This window comes from Panulirus ornatus, chromosome 57 (assembly GCF_036320965.1).
Source record: "Panulirus ornatus isolate Po-2019 chromosome 57, ASM3632096v1, whole genome shotgun sequence".
Taxonomy (NCBI): domain Eukaryota; kingdom Metazoa; phylum Arthropoda; class Malacostraca; order Decapoda; family Palinuridae; genus Panulirus; species Panulirus ornatus.
Window position 1 is genome coordinate 18,443,998 of NC_092280.1, and position 18,421 is coordinate 18,462,418.

General features: G+C 39.5%; 1 protein-coding gene across 5 annotated transcripts in view; it reads left to right on the forward strand.

The window, feature by feature from the left end:
* The window catches only part of LOC139766212 (zinc finger protein 385B-like), a 205,566-nt gene that overhangs the window by 71,142 nt on the left and 116,003 nt on the right, over positions 1-18,421 (forward strand). For 4 of the 5 annotated variants that reach the window (XM_071694517.1, XM_071694519.1, XM_071694518.1 and 1 more), the window contains one exon: positions 1,752-12,782. The exons of the other annotated variant lie outside the window; for it this stretch is intronic. In XM_071694517.1, the coding sequence (XP_071550618.1) occupies positions 1,752-2,079 (328 nt within the window). In that variant the 3' untranslated portion in view covers positions 2,080-12,782. Of the gene's footprint in view, positions 1-1,751; positions 12,783-18,421 lie in introns of those variants that run through there. 5 annotated transcript variants of the gene reach the window in all.

Sequence of the window (18,421 nt, forward strand, 5' to 3'; positions counted from 1 at the left end):
CACTCAAAATCTTTTTCACTTCATCTTTCCACCTCCAATTTGGTCTCCTTGTTCCCTCCACCTCTATCACATATATCCTCTTGGTCAATCTTTCCTCACTCATTCTCTCCATGTGACCAAACCATTTCAAAACACCCTCTTCTGCTCTCTCAACCATACTCTTTTTATTTCCACACATCTCTCTTACCCTTACATTACTTACTCAATCAAACCACCTCACACCACATATTGTCCTCAAACATCTCATTCCAGCACATCCACCCTCCTGCGCACAACTCTATCCATAGCCCATGCCTCGCAACCATACAACAATGTTGGAACCACTATTCCTTCAAACATAGCCATTTTTGCTTTCCGAGATAATGTTCTCGACTTCCAAACATTCTTCAAGGCTCCCAGAATTTTCGCCCCCTCCCCCACCCTATGATTCACTTCCGCTTCCATGGTTCCATCCGCTGCCAGATCCACTCCCAGATATCTAAAACACTTTACTTCCTCCAGTTTTTCTCCATTCAAACTTACCTCCCAATTGACTTGACCCTCAACCCTACTGTACCTAATAACCTTGCTCTTATTCACATAAATGAATACAGTATTATGCATTGTGATGCATAATGCATATATCTTGATATTTTGAAATCTATAGCTTACCTCAGATGTAAAGTGCCATATTTTTAGGGATAGATGCAGTCCTTGTAGGTGATAGTTGGTTGGAAGCCACTGACTAGGGAGGTATGTTACTGGTACTACCCACCTGGGTATTGGGAAGGTTGGTGACCTCTGTGTAGCAAGCGAGCACTTCATTGCTTGTTAAGTTGTACTTCTCTGACTCAAGCTGCTTTCTTTTCTTTCTGCCTCATCTACACATGGACTACTAGCATTCTGTCCACAAACATACAATCTTTCTTTCTCTTGCATAACGCTTGACAACACTTCACTCACTCAGCACATTCTTTTGGCAAAATGGTTGGAGCAGTTGATAGAAGTAGTTTGTTTATAGGAAAATTAGACAGGAGTATTAGGTTGAAAAATTAGGTAGACACATTAGTTAGCAGAAGTGAGAAGGAGCATTAAGTTGGAGCATTAGCTAGAAGTAGTTGGTTAGAACTTTTAGTAAACACATTAGATAGAAGTAGTTGGTTGGAACATTAGGTTGGAGCATTTGCTGGAAGGAGTTGGTTAGAACTTTTAGTAAACACATTAGGTAGAACTCATTGAGTAGATGTTACTGAATCATGAGGCAGGGTTAAGCTTTTTATTTCTTCTTACTGCTTGTGGTTAGTTATGCAGTGGTTTGAGTGTGAGCTGTCTAGTGCTTCTGCAAAGAATTGAGTGCTGAGTATGTTGACGTGGGACTTTATCAATACCCACATTAATGAGATGGCATCAGGAACAGACAGAGATGTGGCCTCATTAGCTGGCATCCTCTATCTAGTAATCATGTACAGTGCAGATGTAGGAAACTTGTATGAAATAAGAAGTAAAAGAAAAAGAAAGATTAAAGTATGCCTTTACTTGAAGAGTGCATTGTAGTTTTTGCCTCGTTTGACAGATAAGTCTTCAGTATATACCATGAAATCGCTGACTGTTAACTCTCTATTGTTTGTGGCTTTTAGGGCTCCTTATTTTTATTTTTAAGTTTAAGATTTACTGTTCAATATGCGTAAACTAGACTTAAGATCTATAGTTCCCATAATATGTGCCCATATTATGTACCAAATAAGAGAACGATATTCATTTCTGTTCCTCAGGGATCAAATACACTATCAACAGTTTATGCTGCAAACTCTTTCTAAGGAGGACAGCACCAGTCCCCCTCCCACATCTCCAGCAAGAGACACAGAAACAGATACAACCAGTCTTTCACCAGTTTTACGAAGTAGCTCTCCCAATGCTATGGCATCTTCTTGTCAGTATGAAGGTCATGATCATGATGATCCAGATAGTGTATCTCAGACAGTTTCTTCCACCAAGGAAGATGATGGATGCTCAAGTATTCCATTACATAATGTACCAGTCACAGGAAAGGAAGTTAAGATTTATACATCAAGTCACCCCCTTGATGATCTTTTTGATTAGGTATTCTTTAGACTGGAAAGCTTGATCTTTTTGATTAGGTATTCTTTAGACTGGAAACTGTTGTAAGTAAATTTTTTCAAAACAGTCCCATAGTGTCATTAGTTTAACATTTTAAAACTTTTTGTATAAGGTATGCATGACACTGGCTATTGGTTACTTTGCAGGAACCAAAAAAAGTTGGTCATTATTCTTCTAGAACACTTAAAACTTTGTTTTATGTGGAAGCTTTGTTTAACATATAGAATTAGATATTTTCTCATATGGGTAAGAAACTCTGTTTTATGTGGAAGCTTTGTTTAACATATGAAATTAGGTACTTTCTCATACAGGTAAGACAGTAGATTCTTATGAATTAATGACAGGTTTTAGAGAAACAGAAGAGTATGCAGCATTTATGGACTTAAGCATAAAATGCACGTGATAAAGTGAATAAAAAAGTGCTGTTGGCATTTTTCACCATACTGTTTGCATAGAAATCTTCTGAATGCTGTTAAGAGTTTCACTGTAATGATAGTGCATGTATGAAGGCACGTAATGGTATGAGTGAATGGTTTTAGATCAATGTTGGATTGCATCAAGAGTGTGTGAGCTCAACAAAGTTATTTAATGTTTTTATGTGTATGGCTTTACATGAATGAGATGACATTGAGTAATGTTTTTATGTGTATGGCTTTACATGAATGAGATGACATTGAGTTGAGATGATAGAGAGGCATTGGTTAGGTCTCTCTTTGGTGTCCTTGCTTTCATGGTATATCAATATGGTGATTGTTAGTGACATATGCTGTCATTTGCCTTATTAGATGTTATACTGCTTTCATATTTTGAAGGAAATGACTATTAAGTGGGGCTACCATAGTTGTCAGGAAATTTGTCTCTCTGTCTTGCTTACCAGCCCTACCAAGGCAGCATGTCATAATGATCATTTCAGATTACATTGGAACTATCTTGGATGATATTTTTATATTGTGCGAAAGTTGGAGGTGCACCGAAAGTTCTGCAAGGAGTATTTAATCCACTTGTGATAAATGGATATGAATCCAAAATTTGCAGAGGTCAGTTTATGGTATAATGTCTTACATGATATACCCTGGATCATGTGATTACTCATTCGTATCTGTTTTAACTGTTCAGGGAGGGAGTTTGACAATCATGAGTCCCAAACTCTTAAACATTCTTTCCTGTAAGACACCTTATTGAATTTCTGTATGCTACCTACCTTAACCATCTCTTCTGTATTTTTTTTTTCATCCACAACTCATGTTATTAAAGTATTTTTTCATATTTTTCTTAAGTTTTTTGCTTTATGGTTTGTTCTGTCCTGTACATCACTCAAAGAACTATTCCCTGTCTTTGTTGTGAGTTTTTATGGAAAACTTAAAGGTTTTGATCAGGTCACCCCTGTCTCTTCTCACTGCCATTTTGGGCGAATTTATGACCTCTTGCCTTTCCCTGTAAACTCAGCTATCTTAATCCTTTTTGTTGCTGTCCTTTAAACTTTCTTTATTAGGTATACTATAGTTATCAAACTTGCAAACATGTTTTGGTTTTGGCCTAATGTAAGATGTGAACAGCAAGCTGCATATTTTCTTAAACATGAGCTTGAATGTAATTATTTTATGTGTCAGCACACAGTTGGTTTCCATGATTATTCTCCTAAGGTTGGATTCTGACAAGAGGTTAGGAATGTTGAGTCCCAATTCTCTCTTGCACACTGATTCATGCTTCCTGTTTCCTGCATGTTAGTGACGCCTTTTGTTGCTACCCATCTCATTATTTTACATTTATTCAATTGAACTTAATTATTGGATTGAACTTAAGTATTACACCAACTTTGGAGTCTTTCAAGGTTTCCTTTTAAGTTAATGAAATCCTCCTGCTTTTCATTTTCCTCATCCCTTTTGAACATATTGAGGTAGGAATCCATGCTTTCTGTTAAGTCATTCATATAGATTTATACTTTCTATTGAAGAAGAGTATTGGTCCCAGAATAGAACCTTGCAGTCACTGTAACCCATTTGAGGAAGGCTCCTTTGACATGTATCTTTACTGTGGTTTGGCACTTTGGATGCAAATAGTCCACCCAGCCTTCCCTTTTGTCCAATACTGGGGTCACTTTCACAGAAATCTAAGAGGATCATTACAGATGTCCTCCCTTTCCTAAGACTGTGGCATCTCTTAGGTAATTTCTCTATAATTGAAGGTCATTATCCTTTTGATTATCTGTGACAGAGCCGTACAGACAACCTTCATCAGGGAGACTGGTATGCAGTTCATTGCCTATTCCTGGTCTCCTATCTTATAGATATGTATGATGTTTGCTCTTTTCTACTCCTTTGGCACTTTGCCTTCCTGCAGGAACATCTTGAATAGTATTTCAAGAAGTTTTTGTATTGTAACTGTTTACATTTTTAGCACGTATGATGAAATTTCAATTGGACTGTGAACCTTGTTTGGCTCAAGACCTTTCAGCATTTCATCTCATTGGTGATGGGACTTTTCATGTAGCTCTTCCCTATCCTCACATTGTACTTTGTAGTTCTTTGATCTGATTTCCTAAGCCTGATTAGCTGCTTTTGTTTTATTGAATTGTTTTAGATTTTTCATGACATGTCCATAATATTTTTTGTCAAGAGAGTGGTGAGAGTAAGTGAACTTGGGAAGGAGACTTGTGTGAGGAAGTACCAGGAGAGACTGAGTGCAGGATGGAAAAAGGTGAGAGCAAAGGACGTAAGGGGAGTGGGGGAGGAATGGGATGTATCTAGGGAAGTAATGATGGCTTGTGCAAAAGATGCTTATGGCGTGAGAAGTGTGGGAGGTGGGCAGATTAGAAAGGGTAGTGAGTGGTGGGATGAAGAAGTAAGGTTATTAGTGAAAGAGAAGAGAGAGGCATTTGGACAAGTTTTGTAGGGAAATAGTGCAAATGAGTGGGAGATGTATAAAAGAAAGAAGCAGGAGGTCAAGAGAAAGGTGCAATAGGTGAAAAAGGGCAAATGAGACTTTGGGTGAGAGAGTATCATTATATTTTAGGGAGAATAAAAAGATATTTTGGAAGGAGGTAAATAAAGTGCATAAGACAAGATAACAAATGGGAACATCAGTGAATGGGGATAATGGGGTGATAACAAGTAGTGGTGATGTGAGAAGGAGATGGAGTAAGTATGGAGTAAGTATTTTGGAGGTTTGTTGAATGTGTTAGATGATAGAGTGGCAGATATAGGGTGTTTTGGTTGAGGTGGTGTGCAAAGTGAGAGGGTTAGGGAGAATGATTTGGTAAACAGAGAAGAGGTTGTAAAAGCTTTGTGGAAGATGAAAGCTGGCAAGGCAGCAGGTTTGGATGGTATTGCAGTGGAATTTATTAAAAAAGGGGGTGACCAAGTTGTTGACTGGTTGGTAAGGATATTTAATGTATGTATGACTCATGGTGGGGTTCCTGAATATTGGTGAAATGCATGCATAGTGCCATTGTACAAAGGCAAAGGGGATAAAGATGAGTGCTCAAATTACAGAGGTATAAGTTTATGGAGTATTCCTGGGAAATTATATGTGAGGGTATTGATTAAGAGGGTGAAGGCATGTACAGAGCATCAGATTGGGGAAGAGCAGTGTGGTTTCAGAAGTGGTAGAGGATGTGTGGATCAGGTGTTTGCTTTGAAGAATGTATGTGAGAAATACTCAGAAAAGCAAATGGATTTGTAAGTAGCATTTATGGATCTGGAGAAGGCTTATGATAGAGTTGATGGAGATGCTGTGTGGAAGGTATTAAGAATATATGGTGTGGAAGGCAAATTGTTAGAAGCAGTGAAAAGTCTTTATTGAAGATGTAAGGTATGTGTGCGAGTAGGAAGAGAGGAAAGTGATTGGTTCTCAGTGAATGTCAGTTTGTGGCAGGGGTGCGTGATGTCTCCATGTTTGTTTGATTTATTTATGGATGGGGATGTTTGGGAGGTGAATGCAAGAGTTTTGGAGAGAGGGACAAGTATGAAGTCTATTGTGGATGAGAGAGCTTGGGAAGTGAGTCAGTTGTTGTTCACTTAGGATACAGCGCTGGTGGCTGATTCATGTGAGAAACTGCAGAAGCTGGTGACTGAGTTTGGTAAAGTGTGTGAAAGAAGAAAGCTGAGAGTAAATGTGAACAAGAGCAAGGTTATTAGGCACAGTACGGTTGAGGGACAAGTCAATTGGGAGGTAAGTTTGAATGGAGAAAAACTGGAGGAAGTGAAGTGTTTTCGAAATCTGGGGTTGGATTAGGTAGCGGATGGAACCATGGAAGCGGAAGTGAGTCACAGGGTGGGGAAGGGGGTGAAAGTTCTGGGAGCGTTGAAAAATGTGTGGAAGGGGAGAACATTATCTCGAAAAGCAAAAATGGGTATGTTCGAAGGAATAGTGGTTCCAAAAATGTTATTTGTTGCGAGGCATGTGCTGTAGATAGATTTATGCGGAGGAGGGTGGATGTGCTGGAAATGAGATATTTGAGGACACTATGTGGTGTGAGATGGTTTGATCGAGTAAGTAATGAAAGGGTAAGAGAGATGTGTGGTAATAAAAAGAGAGTGGTTGATAGAGCAGAAGAGGGTGTTTTGAAATGGTTTGGTCACATGGAGAGAATGAGTGAGGAAAGATTGATGAAGAGGATATATGTGTCAGAGGTGGAGGGAATGAGGAGAAGTGGGAGACCAAATTTGAGGTGGAAAGATGGAGTGAAAAAGATTTTGAGTGATCGGAGCCTGAACATGCAGGAGGGTGAAAGGCATCCAAGAAATAGAGTGAATTGGAACGATGTGGTATACTGGGGTTGATGTGCTGTCAGTGGATTGAACCAGGGCATGTGAAGCGTTGTGGTAAACCAGGGAAAGTTTTGTGGGGCCTGGATGTTGAATGGGAGCTGTGGTTTGGGTGCATTATACATGACAGCTGGAGACTGAATGTGAACGAATGTGGCCTTTGTTGTCTTTTCCTAGTGCTACCTCTCATGCATGCGGGGGGAAGGGGTTGTCATTTCATGTGTGGCGGGGTGGCGACGGGAATGAATAAAGGCAGGAAGTATGAATTATGTACATGTTGATATATGTATATGTCTGTGTATGTATATATATGTACATGTTGAAATGTATAGGTATGTATATGTACATGTGTGGACGTGTATGTATATACATGTGTATGTGGTTGGGTTGGGCCATTCTTTTGTCTGTTTCCTTGGGCTCCCTTGCTAACGTGGGAGACAGCGACAAAGTGTAATAGAAAAAAAAACATTCCCAAACCACTGTTCCCCTTTACCCTTGAGCTTCGTTTCACTCATAGCCAAAACATCCAGGTTCCTCTCCTCAAACATACTTCCTCTCTCTCCTTTTTTCTCATTTTGGTTTCGGTGTAGCTGTGGTTTCGTTGCATTATACATGACAGCTAGAGACTGAGTGTGAATGAATGTGGCCTTTGTTGTCTTTTCCTAGCGCTACCTCGCGCACATGCGGGGGGAGGGGGTTGTTATTTCATATGTGGCGGGGTGGCGATGGGAATGAATAAAGGCAGACTATGAATTATGCACATGTGTATATATGTATATGTCTGTGTGTGTATATAAACGTATACATTGAGATGTATAGGTATGTATATTTGCGTATGTGGACGTGTATGTATATATATGTGTAGGTGGGTGGGTTGGGCCATTCTTTCATCTGTTTCCTTGTGCTACCTCACTAACGCGGGAGACAGCGACAAAGTAAAATAAAAAAAAGGAAAATGGTTACATTCACACACATTTAGACACCCCAATCTGAGCCTTCAAGGAGGATGAGCACTCCCCGCGTGACTCCTTCTTCTGTTTCCCCTTTTAGAAAGTTAAAATACAAGGAGGGGAGGGTTTCTAGCCTTCTGCGTCACGTGGGGAATGCGTGGGAAGTATTCTATCCCTGGGGATAGGGGAGAAAGAATACTTCCCACGTTTTCCCCGCGTATCATAGAAGGTGACTAAAGGGGGCAGGAGTGGTGGCTAGAAACCCTCCCCTCCTTGTATTTAACTTTCTAAAAGGGAAACAGAAAAAGGAGTCATGCAGGTACATGTGTATGTATGTATATGTCTATGTATGTATACATTGAAATGTATATGTGCGTGTGTGGGCGTTTATGTATATACTTGTGTATGTGGGTGGGGTGGGCCATTCTTTCATCTGTTTCCATGTGCAACCTCGCTACGGCGGGAGACAGCGATTAAGTATAATATAATATGTGATATTTAATTTATTTATTTGTATTTATTACACTTTATCGCTGTCTCCTGTGTTAGTGAGGTAGTGCAAGGAAACAGATGAAAGAATGGCCGAATCCACCCATATACACATGTATATACATAAACACCCACACACGCACATATACATGCCTGTACATTTCAAGGTATACATACAGTTACATACACAGATATATACATATATACACTTATACAGTCGCAGGTTGGGGGAGGGGGCAAAGGTTTTGGCAGTGTCGAAGAATATGCGCAAGGCCAGAATGTTATCTTGGATAGCAAAAAGTGGGTATGTTTGAAGGACTAGTCGTTCCATCAATGTTATATGGTTGCGAGGCGTGAACTATAGATAGGGTTGTGTGGAGGAGGGTGTATGTGTTGGAAATGAGATGTTTGAGGACAATATGTGGTGTGAGGTGGTTTGATCGAGTAAGTAATTAAAGCGTAAGAGAGATGTGTGTTAATAAAAAGAGGGTGATTGAGAGAACTGAAGAGGGTGTATTAAAATGGTTTGGTCACATGGAGAGAATGAGTGAGGAAAGATTGACAAAGAGGATATATGTGTCAGAGGTAGAGGGAACAAGCAGAAGTGGGAGACCAAATTGGAGATGGAAAGATTGAGTGAAAAAGATTTTGAGCAATCAGGGCCTGAATATGCAGGAGGATGAAAGGCATGCAAGGAATAGAGTGAACTGGAACGATGTGGTATACTGGGATGGACGTGCTGTCAGTGGATTGAACCAGGGCATGTTAAGCGTCTGGGGTAAACCATGTAAAGTTTTGTGGGGCCTGAATGTGGAAAGGAAGCTGTGGTTTGAGTGCATTACACATGACAGCTGGAGACTGAGTGTGAACGATTGTGGCCTTTGTTGTTTTTTCCTAGTGCTACCTCGTGCGGGCGCACTGGGTGGGATGCCATTTCATGTGTGGCGGGTTGGCGATGGGAATGGCTGAAGGCAGCAAGTATGAATATGTGCATGTGTATGTCACTATGTATATGTATGTATGCGTTGAAATGTATGGGTATGTATTTGTGCGTGTGTGGGTGTGTATGTATATACATGTGTATGTGGGTGGGTTGGGCCATTCTTTTGTCTGTTTCCTTGCCCTACCTCGCTAATGCGGAAGACAGCAACAAAAGTATAGTAATAATGATATGATTTTTTGATGGATGGGGTTTTAAGGGAGGTCAATGCAAGAGTTTTGGAGAGAGGGGCAAGTATGCAGTCTGTTGTGGATGAAAGGGTTTAGGAAGTAAGTCAGTTGTTGTTCGCTTTTGATACAGCGCTGGTGAGTGATTCGGGTGAGAAACTGCAGAAGTTGGTGACTGATTTTTGTAAAGTGTATGAAACAAGAAAGTTGAGAGTAAATGTGATTAAGAGCAAGGTTATTAGGTTCAGTAGGGCTGAGTGACAAGTTATTTGGGAGGTAATTTTGAATGACGAAAAACTGGAGGAAATGAAGTGTTTTAGATATCTAGGAGTGGATTTGGCAGTGGATGGAACCATGGAAGCGGAAGTGAGTCATGGTGGGGGAGGGGGCAAAGGTACTGGGAGCATTGAAGAATGTGTGGAAGGTAAGAGCATTATCTTAGAGAGCAAAAATGGGTATGTTTGAAAGAAAAGTGGTTCCAACAATGTTATATGGTGGTAAGGCATGGGCTATAGATAAGGTTGAGCAGAGGAGGGTGGATGTGTTGGAAGGGAAATGTTTGAGGACAGTATGTGGTGTGAGGTGTTTTGATTAAGTAATGAAAGGGTAAGAGAGATGTGTAGTAATAAAAAGAGTGTGGTTGAGAGAGCAGAAGAGGGTGTATTGAAATGGTTTGGTCACATGGAGAGAATGACTGAGGAAAGGTTGACAAAGAGGATATATATGTCAGAGTTGGAGGGAACAAGGAGGGGTGCAAGACCAAGTTGTAGGTACAATGATGGAGTGAAAAAGATTTTGAGTGATGGGGGCCTGTGTGTGCGTGTGTATATATTTTTGAGTGGATGGGCCATTCTTCATCTGTTTCCTGGCATTACCTCTCTGATGCTGGAAATGATGATCAAGTATAGATAATTATAATATTAGTAATATTATATTTTTTACATATTCTCTGTTTCCTGCATTAGCAAGGTAGTGCCAGGAAAGAGACAAAGAATGGCCCATCTACTCATATGCATACTTATATACATAAACACCACATATGCCCCATATACATAATGTATACATATCAGCATACACATACACAGGCATCACATACATACACATGTACATATTCATACTTGCTTGCCATCATCCATTCCTGCCCCATAGGAAAACAGCATTGCAATCCCCTGCTTCAGCGAGGTAGTGCCAGGAAAACAGACAAAAAAAGGCCACATTCGTTCACACTCAGTCTCTACCTGTCATGTGTAATGCACTGAAACCACAGCCCCCTATCCATATCCAGGCCCCACAGACCTTTCCATGGTTTACCCCAGACACTTCACATAATAATGATACATATTTTTTGTTTTTAATTTTTTCATACATATTTGCCATTTCCCATGTTAGCGAGGTAGCATTAGGAACAGAGGACTGAGCCTTAGAGGGAATATCCTCACAAGCCCCCTTCTCTGTTCCTTCTTTTGGAAAATTAAAAAACAGGATGGGAGGATCCCCCCCCCCCCCCCCCCCCCCCCCCACCCACACACACACACACACACACACACACACACACACACACACACACACACACACACACACACACAGACCACCAGCACCACCACCACCACCCCACCCCACATCACCCCACCCCACACCACCACCACCACTCCCTCCCCATTTAGTTGCCTTTTATGACATGCAGGGAATACTTAGGAAGTATTCTTTCAACCCTATCCCCAGGGATAATGATGATTTATATTTGTATAATGTATTATTGTGAATAATCAGTCAGTCTATAATGGATTGAGGATTCATTAATGTGGGAGTAGATCCTGATTAAGAATCCAGATTGGTCATACAAACACGACTTCTATCCAATAGTTTGCAGGGTTCATAGAGAGTGAAAATTATTTTTCAGTCTAGATTAACAGTGCCAATTGTTAGATAGAAGTCGTGTTTGTATGACAAAGCTATTTGCTTTTTTAGGTGTTGTGGTTCTTTTTACATAGTCCATGATAAATTGAAATGTTTTTTGTAGGGAACGTGTATAATTATAGAATATACTGATATTGTGCTAGTATCTTGCTTTGTCGCTGTCTCCCGCGTTTGCGAGGTAGCGCAAGGAAACAGACGAAAGAAATGGCCCAACCCACCCCCATACACATGTATATACATACACGTCCACACACACAAATATACATACCTATACATCTCAATGTACACATATATATACACACACAGACACATACATATATACCCATGCACACAATTCACACTGTCTGCCTTTATTCATTCCCATCGCTAGTATGTACTAGTATTGTACACCAGCTCTACCCAGTAGATGTCTATGTTTAAGAAAATTCTGTTCTGTGTAATGGTATAAACTGTAGTGATGTTAGGCTTTTTTTTGTTTTATATCTATATCATAACAGACACTTATGGATTGCTTTATCTGTCTTAGTCATTCATTGTTAGGAGTCACACTCCAATTTAGCAAAGATGTATAGTTGTTACCGAGAATTAATAAAGTTATTCTTTAGCATCTAAAGAACTGAATGGCATAACCCATGACTGGTTTGGATTTTATCTCGAGTTATATCCCATATAAGAAGGTTGAACCTAGTTTACAACTTCAAGAAAGTTCTGTTTTTAGCCATGAAAAGTAATACAGTAAGACTTTGTTTTTACAGACTAACTGGGGGAAGTGTGGTTTGTTAGAACCAAAATTCTGTTACATACCAATCTTGCCTTATGCCTTTGAAGCTCTAGGTTTTCAGATAGTAGCAATGCCTGCTCTGAATCAGAAGGAAATAGTTCCAGAGTCATGTAAATCATTTGGACTGAAATGGGGCATATGTAAGGTGCAAGCCTGCTACATACACTCATGATGCTGAACAGTATTTAAGTTTTCAGCAGTGCTGAGATGTTTCCTGGACCTTTTAGCACAAGCAACACTGATATGACTTATCTGGCCTGATTTAGTATGAAAAGTCGGTACTGTAAATAATCTTGCAATTGCTTGAGAACAATCACTAAATTTGTTTATGGGTTGACCAAGCAGGTGCTTATCTCAGACTGGCTTTACAAGCCATGTCATGTAAAGGCAAAAAAGATAATTTTGCACTATTAAACCATTGTATATATGCTGAGAGAACATAGCATGTTGGCAAAATAAAGAAAAAATGTACCTATCTGATGTGCAACAGGCCATCACATACTCTCTTGATGCCCAGCATCCTGGACTGAGTTCAGGAACTAATGGACTTTTCTTTCACACCCCAATGATTCCATGAGGTACTGAATTAAATTTTTGATGTATGTAATTAAATTTTAGGGAGAATAAAAAGATGTTCTGGAAGGAGGTAAATAAAGTGCGTAAGACAAGGGAGCAAATGGGAACTTCAGTGAAGGGCGCAAATGGGGAGGTGATAACAAGTAGTGGTGATGTGAGAAGGAGATGGAGTGAGTATTTTGAAGGATTGTTGAATGTGTTTGATGATAGAGTGGCAGATATAGGGTGTTTTGGTCGAGGTGGTGTGCAAAGTGAGAGGGTTAGGGAAAATGATTTGGTAAACAGAGAAGAGGTAGTGAAAGCTTTGCGGAAGATGAAAGCCGGCAAGGCAGCAGGTTTGGATGGTATTGCAGTGGATTCTATTAAAAAAGGGGGTGACTGTATTATTGACTGGTTGGTAAGGTTATTTAATGTATGTATGACTCATGGTGAAGTGCCTGAGGATTGGCGGAATGCGTGCATAGTGCCATTGTACAAAGGCAAAGGGGATAAGAGTGAGTGCTCAAATTACAGAGGTATAAGTTTGTTGAGTATTCCTGGTAAATTATATGGGAGGGTATTGATTGAGAGGGTGAAGGCATGTACAGAGCATCAGATTGGGGAAGAGCAGTGTGGTTTCAGAAGTGGTAGAGGATGTGTGGATCAGGTGTTTGCTTTGAAGAATGTATGTGAGAAATACTTAGAAAAGCAAATGGATTTGTATGTAGCATTTATGGATCTGGAGAAGGCATATGATAGAGTTGATAGAGATGCTCTGTGGAAGGTATTAAGAATATATGGTGTGGGAGGCAAGTTGTTAGAAGCAGTGAAAAGTTTTTATCGAGGATGTAAGGCATGTGTACGTGTAGGAAGAGAGGAAAGTGATTGGTTCTCAGTGAATGTAGGTTTGCGGCAGGGGTGTGTGATGTCTCCATGGTTGTTTAATTTGTTTATGGATGGGGTTGTTAGGGAGGTAAATGCAAGAGTTTTGGAAAGAGGGGCAAGTATGAAGTCTGTTGGGGATGAGAGAGCTTGGGAAGTGAGTCAGTTGTTGTTCGCTGATGATACAGCGCTGGTGGCTGATTCATGTGAGAAACTGCAGAAGCTGGTGACTGAGTTTGGTAAAGTGTGTGGAAGAAGAAAGTTAAGAGTAAATGTGAATAAGAGCAAGGTTATTAGGTACAGTAGGGTTGAGGGTCAATTCAGTTGGGAGGTGAGTTTGAATGGAGAAAAACTGGAGGAAGTGAAGTGTTTTAGATATCTGGGAGTGGATCTGGCAGCGGATGGAACCATGGAAGCGGAAGTGGATCATAGGGTGGGGGAGGGGGCGAAAATTCTGGGAGCCTTGAAGAATGTGTGGAAGTCGAGAACATTATCTCGGAAAGCAAAAATGGGTATGTTTGAAGGAATAGTGGTTCCAACAATGTTGTATGGTTGCGAGGCGTGGGCTATGGATAGAGTTGTGCGCAGGAGGATGGATGTGCTGGAAATGAGATGTTTGAGGACAATGTGTGGTGTGAGGTGGTTTGATCGAGTGAGTAACGTAAGGGTAAGAGAGATGTGTGGAAATAAAAAGAGCGTGGTTGAGAGAGCAGAAGAGGGTGTTTTGAAGTGGTTTGGGCACATGGAGAGAATGAGTGAGGAAAGATTGACCAAGAGGATATATGTGTCGGAGGTGGAGGGAACGAGGAGAAGAGGGAGACCAAATTGGAGGTGGAAAGATGGAGTGAAAAAGATTTTGTGTGATCGGGGCCTGAACATGCAGGAGGGTGAAAGGAGGGCAAGGAATAGAGTGAATTGGAGCGATGTGGTATACCGGGGTTGACGTGCTGTCAGTGGATTGAATCAAGGCATGTGAAGCGTCTGGGGTAAACCATGGAAAGCTGTGTAGGTATGTATATTTGCGTGTGTGGACGTATGTTTATACATGTGTATGGGGGGGGGTTGGGCCATTTCTTTCGTCTGTTTCCTTGCGCTACCTCGCAAACGCGGGAGACAGCGACAAAGTATAAAAAAAAAAAAAAAAAAAAAAAAAAAAATTAACTTTAAAAGAACTTACCATTAGGGAGCTGAATTCCATTATGCATGAGTTCACATAAGAAAAACAGACTACAGGAGGCCTGATTGGCCCATGACTAGGTTGTCTGAAAAAAATTATTTAACTTGACAAAAGAAATGTAATTCCGCTCCGTACTTTTTTAAGCTATCACTGACTCCCCGCTGCTGCACATTATCCTGCTAGTGTCCCCATTACTGCTGTTGTTTATACATTTATTTCTGGTGTTTTTCTCAAAATATACCTGAATTTTTAAGATATTTATCTAATTGACTTTTGAAGATATTTATAGTTTTATCCTTCTCTATGTCTGATGGTAACTTATTCCAGTGCTTAACACACTTATAGGAATAGAGCTTTTTCCCAAAACTGTACTTCATCTTTTAGCTTTGAGTTTTATTCTATTTGTCCCAGTAACCATATTTCCTTGTATTTCAAAAAGATGCTTGTGGTTTACTTTATCGAACTTGTTCAGTATTTTGAACACTTGGATTAAATCGCCGTGAAGTCGACATTTCTTTGGGTCAAAGAGATCCAGTTGTTTTAGCCTCACTTTGTATGCCAGATTTCTAAAGGTTTGAATCAGTTTTGTTGTGCATCTTTGTACTTGCTCTAGTTCTTCCTCATCTTTTTTTTTTTATAGTTTAGGGACCAAAACTGGACTGTATTTTATAGATGTGGTCTTACTAGAGACTTATAAAGTGAAAATTGTTTCTGATATCTTATAATCTTATGTTCCTGGCTATGAAACCTAACATTTGGTTACATTTTTTACTTGCTATTTGACACTGTTTAGTGTATTTCAAATTGTTGCCAATGACAATTGCAAGATCCTTTTCTTTATTTACTATTGTTCGAGAGTTTCCGAATAGTTTTTAGTCGTAACGTATATTCTTGTCTCCCAAGTGCATAACTTTAGACTTGTGTACTCTGCTAGTAAGGTAAGATCACTTTGAATCATTTTGCAGTCCTACTTGTTTACAGCTCTCCCTCATAGTTTAATATTGTCAGCAGTTTTGGAGATCTTAGATATGAGACCAAGTTATAGGTCAGTAATGTATATTATGAAAAGAGTTGGGCCTAGGACCAACCCTTGTGATGCACCACTTGTTACGTCTAGCCATTCTGAGGCTTTGCCATTTAATGCTACTCACTGCTTTCTTCTGGTAAGTCACTCTCTGATCCATGTACAGAGTTCTTCACTGATTCTGTGTGCTTTGAGTTTATGTAAAAGTCTCTTGTGAGGTACTTTATCGAAAGCCTTTTGGGAAATCTAAATATGCAATACATCACACGGTAATTTTTCATCCCAATTTTGATAAGTAACATCAAAAGTTTTCAGTAAGCTCATCAGGCAGGATCTTTTATAGCAAAAACCTTGTTGGTTGTCTGATATGATTTTTTTTTCTAGAAATGTGAAAATTTTACCGTGTTATTTTTTCCATCATTTTACCAAACACTGATGTAAAGCTAAGTGGGCAGTTGTTCAAGGCACATTTTTAGTCTTCTTTTTTATATATAGGAGTAACATTTGCTAGTTTCCAGTCACTTGGCAACTGACCAACCAATAGAAATTTGTTGAATATTTTTGTTATGGGGTATAGCTGCTGTCTCCTGACCTCCTTTAAAAATCTTGGGGCTGTTATCTAGGCCATTGGATTTGTTAGGATTTAATTAGTCCAGGTATTTAAGTACTTCAGAATTTTATGTTTCTCTGACCTTCAACTCTCCTTCATCAGATCCTTGATACATTTTCATTAGTTATGGTGTTCGAGATGTTTGTTCAATTGTGAAAACATAGTTGAAATGATAATTTAGTATGGTAGCCATTTCCTTGTTGTCAGGAGTTAGTGTGTCATGTTCATTTTGTAAGGTCCAATTCATTCTTTTACTGTCTTCCTTTGTCTTATTTGAAGATTTCCTTAGGATTATTCTCAACTTTGAAGGGTATTCTTTTTTTTTGTCACATTTGCTCTGTCTTATGACCTTACTTTCTCTTTGGATTTTGATTAATTCCTGGCGTTTCATCGGTCCCATTGATTTGAATTTCTCATATGTTTTCTTCTTTTGGCAAATTAGTCCTTTTATTCTCCTATTCATCCATGATGGTTTTGAAATATTGCAAGTTCTCTTTACTTTATGGAATATGTTTATTTTCAGTCTTAAGTATTATGTTTTTTTGAATTATTCCACAATTCCTCTGCTGTGTAATTGTCAAGAAGTTTTGTCTAGTCGGTCCTGCGAATTCCTTGTATATTGTTTTCAAAATTTGCTCACCTGTAATCTGAGATTAGGAGTTTGTTGTCATTTATTTCATAATCTAAATTTATCTCTAATCTAATCAAACTGTGTGATCACTGTTTGACAAACTCTTGTCTGCTTCGCAGGAGTTGATTAAGTTTGTGTTACTGGTAAGGACAAGATCAAACTGTTTTTACCTCTTGGTTTTTTAATCAGCTGTTCTAGAAAAGCATATTCAATCACTTCCATTAGTCTTGTTCCCACACAGTCACCTATTAACATGTTCCAGTTTATGTTTGGAAGATTGAAGTCTCTTACTATTATAACCTCTTTACTTTTTATTATAGTTTTGATTTCATTGTATGATATCGTCTTTTTGCTGAGGAGTCTGTAAATAACACTTAGATGTAGTTTACTTTTGAACTTGTTGGTAAAGTCAGTTTAGACAGTCATAAGTGTGTGTGTATACTTTGCTTATCTTAATAGCACTTAGATTGTTATTGCTGTAGATCAAAACTCCACCACCTACCCTGTACAAGTGATCTTTCATAAATATTTTGTATCTGGGTGTTGCAAACTCAACAATTAAGTGTTTATTCTCAGAGTTTACACACGTTTCTGAGATTGCAATAATGTTCGGTTTTTCAGTAACTGCATAGGATATAAGTTCATTGTATTTTGCAGTGATGATCCGGGCTTTTGTGTATATTAAACTTCTATTCTTCTGAGTTGATTTCTGGACTGAATTTGGTTTTTTTTTTTCTTTACTGTCAGTATGGATATTTGTATGATCACTGTTAATGTCTGCATGTGCAGCAGTGGGGGAGAGATGGTTCTCCATATTTTTTGGGTTCGCTGCCTTACTTTGACCCTCCCTGCACTGGACCTTACCAGAATCATTCCTAGAAGTTGCTTGTGCTAACCTGCTACTTATACTGCTAGAGTTGTCCCCAACTGACCCTACTTGACCTCTCTCGGATGATTCCTCTGCCTGTTAGGCTACCGCTAGTAGCCAAGGATCCTTACCGCCAAAGTCCCATCCACCCTTTACTTTGTTCCTCAGATCCCATTCACTCTCTGATTCCCCCTGCACTGACTTACCCCCACAGGTACTCCCTCACCCTCCCCCATTCTCCTAGCTCCTTGTTAGCTAGACTATGATTTGCTCTCCTGAATAGTTTATCTTGAAAAAAAGGTGTAGTATTCTCATCCATTACTGTGCCAAGGCAGGCTTTCCCCATTCCATTTTAGTGAAGACTTTCCATAGTGTACAGAGATCTATCATGACTGAAATGGTCCCACAGGTGTATACTAAACATGCAGGAACATTAAGTAGACACATTTGGTAGAAATAGTTGGTATGAAGTTTAGGTAGGAACCTCTTAGATACATTAGGTAGTAG